Source organism: Anopheles bellator, chromosome 2 (genome assembly GCF_943735745.2).
Source record: "Anopheles bellator chromosome 2, idAnoBellAS_SP24_06.2, whole genome shotgun sequence".
In the NCBI taxonomy this organism is placed as follows: Eukaryota; Metazoa; Arthropoda; class Insecta; order Diptera; family Culicidae; genus Anopheles; species Anopheles bellator.
This window is the reverse complement of record NC_071286.1, coordinates 83,115,245-83,124,635: the sequence shown is the minus strand read 5'-3', so window position 1 is coordinate 83,124,635 and position 9,391 is coordinate 83,115,245. Positions and strand designations below refer to the sequence as shown.

The 9,391-nt window shown below is 51.3% G+C and overlaps 2 protein-coding genes across 2 annotated transcripts in view; both read right to left on the bottom strand.

Annotated features, from left to right (window-relative positions):
- The window catches only part of LOC131208204 (threonine--tRNA ligase 1, cytoplasmic), a 13,268-nt gene extending 12,584 nt beyond the window's left edge, over nt 1-684 (bottom strand). The window contains exon 1 of the mRNA XM_058200856.1: nt 652-684. Coding sequence (XP_058056839.1) covers nt 652-684 — 33 coding nt within the window. The remainder of the gene's footprint in view (nt 1-651) is intronic.
- Nucleotides 685-3,013: 2,329 nt separating this feature from the next.
- Nucleotides 3,014-5,892, bottom strand: LOC131210937 (uncharacterized). The gene is made up of 9 exons (XM_058204262.1): nt 5,835-5,892; nt 5,231-5,757; nt 4,993-5,167; nt 4,774-4,928; nt 4,605-4,702; nt 4,370-4,515; nt 4,173-4,282; nt 3,578-4,101; nt 3,014-3,497 (listed from the first exon to the last, which is right to left on the bottom strand). Exons 1-9 carry the CDS (start codon nt 5,890-5,892, stop codon nt 3,014-3,016), a joined length of 2,277 nt encoding a protein of 758 aa, XP_058060245.1.
- Between the last annotated feature and the right edge of the window lie 3,499 nt (nt 5,893-9,391).

Genomic DNA, 9,391 nt, shown 5'->3' with positions numbered 1-9,391 from the left:
GGCTACAGTTTCAAAAGGAAGGGTTATTGATAACGTATTGTCGATACACAGTATCGACTGGAACCACATTGATTAGTTTTCGTTTCTTCCCATTGGCCGCATACTTTTCAATCGTTGTCCTGAATAAGAATAGGCTCGGATGGCTCCTCTATACGTCGCCCGCCATTCTTTCCTCGTCGTTTAAGCTCGTTTAACTTCAATTTTGAACGATGCGAGGTTTTCTTCTTTTCTCGGTTGTTGTGATTAACCATCGATACCACGGTCCGGTTTAGGAACCGTATGTTGGTCTTTCTCAGCGGACATTTCGCAGATGAGCCCTGCTGTTCAGTCCGTGCCTTTCCTTGCGTTGTTTCTCGGAGGATCTCTGCGACGGCTTGTCTATCATAAAACAGGGCATAATGTTGTGTAAGTATTATTTACCGCGTGCGTTCGGTTCAAATGGTACCTGGTCAGCTCATCACACTGTGCATCCTTTAGATGGCTTTTGGTGGGGCGTGTACAGGAGTTTTTTGGCAATTGCTTTTTGGGGACACTCTGGCAGACGCGTACCACGCCGGGGATGATTGGATTAGGTGGATGGTTCGCTTTATTTTGTTGACTCGCGTGATGAAACGTGGCACTTTGAGTTGATGCGGTTCCCGCTCTACGTACGATACCAGGAATGAGTTGAGATTGATCGTTCATGTTGCAAACATCAATAGGGTTAAAGATTGAATTCGCAACATTATCATTGCACTAAGATGCGTCCACTACGAACAATTTTAAGCGTCGTATTCATTGCACTCGACTGTAAATTCCAAAAACGTAAACATAAACCCTCCAACAGCTGTCATTTGAATAAAACAAGCTGACAGCTGCCACAGGCGATTTACGTTTATGTTTCAAATTGACCGTTGAAGAAGCGCACTTTAAGCATGGAGCTTCTTTCATCTATTTGGCTGCTTTTATTCACTCTGGGACTGGTCAGTGGCTGCTCCTGAAAAGGGGCGTTGGATTCCCGAAAGAGCGTTCCGATTCTGAAGCTACTGTGGTTAATGCTGGTGCTGAAAAGGGAACACCGAAAGAAATATATGAAGGCACCGATACTGGTTGGAATTCGCACCGGTGGCAGTAGTGGGTAGCGAACTCACACCGTCTCATCCAGAGAAGAAGCTGGACGTATTGGCTCTGAATAAAGTAACTGAAAATGCCTGACTCTGGTTAACGCTGTGGCATAAAAAGGAACGAGTATGCTCAACGGCTAGGTTAGTTCTTGTCCACCATCTTCATTTCGCTTTTTATTAATAAATTACGAATCAATCTTTACATACGTTTGCACCGGTGGTACTTTTGCACGTTCGCTCGTTTGTCATCGGTGATACACATGGTTTTGGTTTATGAGTTTAAAAATCATAACTTGTCCGGTGTCGTACCTCAACTCGCCGAAGTTGCTCTAAGATCTACATCAATGAACGGTAAAAGTGCAACCACACAATTGTGCAGCATGTGTGTTCCGGTGCAGGGTTACGGAAGAACACAAAGTCCTGGAGGTTGAACTACATAAAACACGAAATGTAGCTCCGTTTGCGGCTTTTTGCCTTGCATTCGGTAATCATCGTCATGTGGTGACCATATCGTTCCCTATTATGTCTTATAAACCGTTTCTTCCTATTTATCCTATCCTATTTATGTCTTGTAAATTCCGTGAACGATGAGTGTGGATGAGTGTGAAAACATTCGTGAATATGATTAGTTTCGACTTCATTACAATGATGCGGTGCAGTGGACAAAACAAAACCACAACGCCTCTGTCCTTGGTGAGAATATTAGTTCGGTGTGACCGATAGAAAGTCTATCTTCTGTTCTCACGATGCACGAAAATTTGCATTCCAACAACGCCACACGCCATTCCCCTTCGACTGGATTGCACTATTTAGAGATCTGATCTTTCCTGTTTTTATGGTGGGATTGGTCCCCAGTTCACTCGCGCCCAGCATGGGACCGTGCGGCTGTATAGTGCACGCCTTTGTAAAGCCTCTGCGGGCCAAAGGAAGTGTAAAAAACGAAAGCAATTAAATTTCGAAGGCTTGTCTTTAACAATTCCCAATGGACAACAAAACAGCATATCCACGTCCTGCTTTTCAAATTAGCCTCAACATTACGATTAACGAAACAAATTCTCTATTCCGTGAGGTGGAAGCTATGATTTGAATGTTAAATTAACTCCGACGTGCACAGCTTAAGGTGCTCGTTTCTCAATTTCTTTAAACTACAAATTCGTCAAACTGTCTGTATGACTCCGACGGCCATACCTAACTCCGTAACTAAGCACTTGGCAGCACTTGACTAAAGGATAACAAAAACAAAATTGAATTCTGCCCCCAGTTTTCGCACAACAAATGCATTATCCTACCGCGTTTCCTAACCGATACCAGCGACTTCCGTGTGACTGCTACGAAGTCACCGAAATTAACAAATTTTCTAACAAAACCGACCAAAACACCCGCAGAGCGTGGCGTGGAGTGTGATTCAATATATACACAATGGTGTGATGGATGAGGTGCAACCCTTTCTGCGTTCGAGCGCGTGTCTTTGCGGTGGCCATTTTGATTGCCTCAAAGGGGGGAGGGGCCGCCAGAGATCGACGGACCTAGAACTAAGGTTTACGTCTGAACACACAGCTGGTGAGCGGTTGGCCAATCTCATACACTGTCTAACCTCCTGTTCCTGCTCCCGCCACTGGAGTGACAAATGGCGGCATATAACTACATGAAATATCCTACAATGTTTTCCTAAAGTCAGCCTCCTCCATCCCGGGGGAACGTGGGGTGCCACCGTCCGAATGGCTAACGAAACCAAAAAAACTCCACCCGGCTTGCGGTGGCCCCTTTCTTCCAACGAGCTTCCACTGAGACGTTTCGACAAGTCTCTGCGGAGCACGATGGAGATTTACAATTACAAAAGTTCCGTTCCTAACGGGGCACGTTCCAATTCAGCTAAGCGTTGGCTCCCGCGGACCTATCGTGCGCCCTCGTCAATGGGACGAGGTCATGATGATGACGTCCGGGGCAGACTTCCGGATGTCGGCCCCCATTGGCCTCACCGATTCGAGCACGATTTTCTGCCCGTGCGGATGCTGGTGGCCGTGGCCACCGTGCGTATGCGTGTGGGAATGCGAGTGACCCCCGTGCAGCTGATGGTGATCCTCGTCGTGACGGTCGTCGAACCCGGGCTCGTGGACGCCCGGCGAGTGGTCCTCCAGCTCGAGCCGGTTCAGCTTGATGCTTTTGCCCTCGAGCGTTCCACCGCCGTGATGGTGGTGGTGATGGTGATGATGGTGTTTCACCCGCGGCGGCGGAGGTGTGACCGCCGGAAGCTGCTGAGGCTGATGCTCCTGCGGTGGCTGCTGCTGCTGCTGCTGACTCTCGTACCCGAAGGTGGAAAATCGTATGCTGTTCGGTAGCTGGTTGGGCGCTTGGTTAACTTTATTCTTAAAAACTGGCTGAAAGAGTGACTCCCTGCGGAACGGAAGAACGGAGAGAACATCATTAAACGTACGGAAGTACGGTGCAGCGGACTCGGACAACCGGAACCGTACCTTGTCTGACAGGCCATATCACACATCCCGCCGCTACCGTCACGGCCCAGTGTCCCGGACCGCGACAGGGGGTCCTCGAGGTAGCTGCCACCTCGCAGGATATCCTGCGGCTCAGCCTTGATGTCTATCCTACTGCTAAACATGGGTCCTCCACTTCCGGCGCTACCTCCGCCACTCATCTCGCGGTAGTAACCGCCGGAGACGTTCGTGTTACCAGCTCCCACTCCGCCACCGCCGCCCCCACTCCCGTTGAGGCTAGTCTCGAGGATGTTGATCGGTTCCTTGTCGAAGGCGGGCGGTGGCAGCTTGGTGATGTCCAGGTCGACCAGCTTCTTCGTCGAATGGCGGCCGAGTTCGTTCAGTTTGCTTTCGCGCGACTGCCGTATGTGCTCGCGAATGATTTTGTGATCGCGGATGATCTTCCGGCTGCAGTTGAATAGGAACAGCAGTATCATCCCGCCCAGGATCAGCCCGAACACGATCACGATGATGATGACGTGCTCCGACTGGGCAGCGGCCGCTTTCTGTCCAGCCCAAGGAGGAAGGGTTCGCATTAGAGATTGGCCGATTCGGGACGATCACCACTTGCGCTCACCTGACACTCATCCTCGTCCCAGCGAAACCGACAGTTGATGCGGCCGTTGCAGCGCAAGTCGCCCGAGATGCACGTCGCATCCTCGCAGTCGTACTCGGTGTCTTCGCAAGCTGTGGCAACGGGAATGCAAGGGATGGCAAAGTGTAAGTGATACCGGCGATTGGCGTGGCCGCAGGGGGATCCTTCGCTTGACTTACTCTCGCCGGCCGCCTTCTCGCGGAACGCGGTGAACAGAATGGAGAACGTGGAGTTGACGGCGGCCGCTTCGGCGAAGAACCGGATGTGAACTACGTTCGAGCGCGAAACGACCGAATCCGCAATGGAACCGCAAAAGTTTTTCAGTCTACCGAAGAAGGCGAGTGGAGAGAAGGGAAAGTGGAGCCATTATTGGGTTTCGCAAAAGTTTCGGGCGCGTTCCGTCTCGGGGTGTACCTCGAGGGTAGATCCGTGCGCTCGGTGAACACGTCGACGAAGTTGCTTTCGCAATCGTTCGGTCGCTCGAGCTTAAACTTCAGGAACGACAATTGAATCTGCAATGGAACGCAAGTTTTGGGATCAGCGCGGGTTGTATTTTCGGAGGGCGGGAGCTGCCCGGGCTTACCTTCCAGCCATCGGCCACCGTGACAACCCACATGCAGTCGAGCGAGAGGCCGTGCTCGATCACGGTTAGCTGCTTTTCGCGTGGCACATCGGACCGATTGACGAAACCCTCCATGCCGGACACTTCCATGCGGCAGCTTTCGTCATCGTAGATGGCTGCAATCGGGAAGGGACGTAAGAGGTCAATCATTTAGCTGAAAGGATGCCGGCGATCACATACATGACGTCGGCCGTGGGACGTAATCGTACACCACGACGAACCCGTTGTACTCGATGTTTTCGTCCGAGTGGAAGTGGAGCCACAGGAACCGCTCCCTGGAGGTGATCATCGGTGGGTACGTTTGGCCACAGTACTTGCCGATGAGCGTCGAGAATCCGTGCGCTCCGTCGCGAATCTGGAACGAAGATACGGTCAGCTTTCTGGGAGATGGTGCTGGGCCAACCGCTGAAAGCCGTACCTCCAGAAAGTCGTACTTGCACTCCTCGGACGGTTCGACGTAGAAGTGGTCCCGAAAGTCCAGCCGGACCAGGAACCCGATCGGTGCCTCCAGCACCACGACGCAGTCACTGTTGTTCGGGTAGTTGCCGGGCCACCCCGGGTTGTAGAGCGTTTTGGAGTCGGGATCGCCCATCGTGAACGTTTCGCAGTGCGGCAGGGCGGACGCCCCTGCGTACTCCGGCGGCACTGCCCGCTGGTAGCGTATGTCGCGGCGCGGGATAAAGCTAACGGCCCCGTCCCGGTCGAGGTTAATGATGTCGGCCGCCACGAACGCGTTCACGTCGGCCACTTCCGCCCGGGATGCCGGGTGGTGGGCCGGTGGGCCCAAACCGAAACCACCGGAAGCTTCTCGGTAGGCCGGTGTGGCGACCGTCGGAAGCGATACAAACGCCGGCGGCAGCTTGCTGCTGCTGTGGAGCTCTTCCGCGCCGCCGCCGTCGCCCTCGGGGCCGTGTCCGGTTTCGGTCGCTGACGTCAGCAGAATACCTAGAACACCGGGCCGGGGATGGAATTAAATTAAAATCTTCACCGGTCCGCTCCCCCCCCGTAACCGACGAGCTCACCTGCCAATACGTTGGCACCGAACAGGAACAGGAGCCGCAGGCAGCCATGGGCACTCATCGTTGCGCTCTTTCTTGCACGCGCCGCGCCGCTTCTTGTCGAACATAAAACGGAACTCCGAAAGAAATCACCTTCCTAGCGCTCCTTACCGGCGGCGGTCAATCTTTTTTCGCGTCCTTCTTCATGAACGTTCCTTCGCTGCCGCTTTCCGGTGGCCGTTTTACCCACTTCTGCCGTCCGTTCCCGCGCACACACACAGAGAGTTTGTGTTCCGCTCAGCTTGAGCCCGCGCCACTAAATTAGCTTCGATAATTTGGTAAAGCTAAATTCTATCGAACCCACCGCGCACCGCGGCCCGCACCGGAAGTGGCGCTTTTTCGCACTTCGGCGCTAATCCCTAAAGAACAGGAAATTGTTCTCCATTCATTCTGCCACCGCTAGGGGGAGATGGTGGTGGCCTGCGACGCTCGCCTAGGACATCCACCGGGTAAATCTATTTATTTGCTCGCACAGCTGGGGCGGGCTTCGGGAGCGCCAATTGAGGTTGGGATCCTTGGGCTGAGCCGGGGCTGGGCTTTTTGTTCGCTGTTTTCCCGTGGTGTTTACGGGCAGGAACCCACGGGGAAAGTGAACTTGGTGGAAAAGCGCCACTCGCTGGCCGCTCCGACACGGATGTCCCTGGGCGTGCCGGGCCTTTAACGATTTTGTTTCGAGCTTCTGAAAAATGCGAAAAGGAACAGCGATACCAATGTTAGTGTTTGTTGCAACTGGCAAACATAATGTGACACACTCAAAGTTTGTGCCCAAACTCGATTAAGTTATGCGGTCGGGAGCTGGGCGGTGTTCTTTTCTACTGTCCGCGGGACACTTTGTCACCCGGCGCCCTGTCATTTCCAACCAGCACTACGACGGAACGGTTTTTCTTTGGCGAAAACGACGGCAGGCTCGAGTGAGGCGATGGATTTTGAATATTTGGTCAATCGCTATACAGTTCTATATATTCTTGTTATTACTCCATGCGAACCATGCCAATTGAAAATCGTTATATCTTGATTCTAATTGAAGGACGATCACACTGATTTGCCGATGGACTTGGTATTGTTGGAAAGATACTTTATTGGCATTCATATTAAAAACTGTCTCTGACTGTGAAAACGCTGACGTGGTTAGCTTAATGAAGGGGGTAAATTGACACTATATTAAACGGAATTGTTGCGGTCTCGGAACACCATAACAACCTAAAATTCCTGATAGCTGTTGAAAAATGATGCCGATCGCTATGGCAATTTGTAGTCAAACTCAATCGATCTCGACCAAAACCACTTCATTTCTATTCCAGTTCAATTCGATTCCAATTCGATGCACAACGCATTTTACCGGCAGCATTTTCTCCAATTACCGTATTTTTCCGTGTATAACGCGCACTTTTTCCCCAATTTTTTTAGCTCTAAAATCTGGGTGCGCGTTATACAAGGGTAGTAAACATTTTGTCTCCTCCAAGCATACAAATGTGCCCTTTTAGGTACATATTCTATAGTATTATTGAATAAATTATAAAATGAAACACTTGTTAGGAATATAATTATCCATACAATATCGTTTTTAAGTCATGGCAGGGAGTTAAAACAGAAGTTGTTGTGAAATCATTTAAAAAATGTGGCATCAGCATGGATCTGAAGATGTCGCAATTTATGAGGACTCTTCAGAGAGTGACAATGAGGAGTACATTGAACAGCAATAGGAGAATATCAATTTGTCAGACAGCAGTGAATCTGAGTTTGAAGATTATTCCGAAATATAAAATACTAGTATGTCTTTTGCAATGTATACGCATTTTATCTTTAGTCTACTTTAGAATATTTATAGAGTATTTAGAGTAATACATTATTATCATTTGATATTTGTTGGATATCACATATCTGAAAAATGTAAAGTAAAAAATTTGTTTTCCAATTTTGTTCTCGTAAAATATGGGTGCGCGTTATACACGGGTGCGCGTTATACACGGAAAAATACGGTAATTAATAATTGTTCAACTTTGTTACATGGTTCCAATTCCAGGTCATAATTGGAACCTTCATTGGTCGAAATGGTTCCCATCCCGGGTGCAGATGGTCGGCGTGAAAGCGTCGCCCAAAAAAAGGCGAAGCTACCCATCGGTTCCCGAAAGTGAATCAGGCAAGCGAACTGACAGTCGGCCAACGGCCATCTAGAATCCGCGTTCCACTGATCGATGGGCGCCGCCGCCGATGCGAAATGATAAATGGCCGTAGAACGCAAAGATGAAGCGCCCCAGCATTAGCAGTAAATTGGAATAACGGCGAAACCGTGGTCGGCCGTCACCCGGCCCGGCGGTCGCAAACACGGACGACACGGCTGCCAGCCGTTCACGGCGACATGTGACACCGTGGCGCGTCGTGTGCCGAGCCCGCTAACGAATCCTTCCGCCGGCCGACGAAAAAAGAAGGGGCGCGCTCGGCATCACCGACGACGGTGTCCGGTGAAGCGCGTTTTTCGTGGAAGGACCCAAAACGCGGAACGAAAATTAGTGCGATAAATCAATTTTACGCCGTTCGGTCCCCGGTGCCATCGTTGCGTTCGGTCCGGGGCCGGGGTTCACGTGGAATCTGGAAGCTGCCCGCTGTGTACTTTGTCGATTGTCGACAGTTCTTGGAGTGTTTCCGATTATTCGACATCCGGCTTGCGTCGGCACCTCGGGGTGCTCTGGTACCAGCACCGGCGGGGCCAGCGGGGGGCAAAGTACAAACAGGATAAAGCTCGCCGGATTCGCCGATAGGCTGTGCGAGAACACTTTTCCACCATCGGGGGAAGGGTGAACCGAAAAAAAAGAAAAAACATGTTCCACAATTTCACGCCAAAGCGAGTCGCAGGCAACCGTCTGTCCATTCGGCCATCGGAAGGACCGAAACCGGAGAATGGTCTTTGCTTGTTTTTTTCCTCTTCTGTGTGTGTCTATTTGGACCTGGATCGTCTAAGCCGATTTGATGATGGGCCTTCATCGGCTCCCGGAAGTCGGTGACGGGAAGCACGTGGAAACACGCAAGCGGGGCTGACCGAGAAACCGAATCCTGCGCCGTTCGACGTGTAATAAAATTAGAACATCGAATTCCTACCCGATGGTGCCCGATGGCTACCGAACGCTGTGCCCAACTCCTGGCCCAACTTTGCCTGGCCCAACGGTGGCGGTTCGCCCGTTGATGTGGTCGATGTTTTGTGTCGTCGAAGTGCTTTGTGCCGTCCCGGAACCGGTTGCGGTGCCGGCGAGTGTGGTCGACTTTTGAAATATCGTTACAGGGGAGTTACGGCCGCAGAACCCGAGCAGCCTTTGTGGCAAGGGTGCAAGCTAATCCTATCCAGGGCTGTTTGCTGAACCAACAGCTTCGATAGAGTGCGGTATTGATACGGTGGATAAGGTTCTCCTTGGGTTTCGGGAGCAAGACGAACTCGCTCCGAACTGCCAGCTGGCTCACGGTGCGCCCAGCTCGAGAAGCGGCATCACCGATGGGGCTGACCTCTGATGGACTGACCGTACGAGACC

Excerpts from the sequence above, each read along its gene's own strand:
- LOC131210937 (XM_058204262.1), bottom strand. The coding sequence starts at position 5,892 with ATGAGTGCCCATGGCTGCCTGCGGCTCCTGTTCCTGTTCGGTGCCAAC. Across the intron at positions 4,703-4,773 it reads CGGTGGCCGATGGCTGGAAG|ATTCAATTGTCGTTCCTGAA; the intron begins GTAAGCCCGGGC and ends GTTCCATTGCAG. Across the intron at positions 4,516-4,604 it reads CGCACGGATCTACCCTCGAG|ACTGAAAAACTTTTGCGGTT; the intron begins GTACACCCCGAG and ends CTTCTTCGGTAG.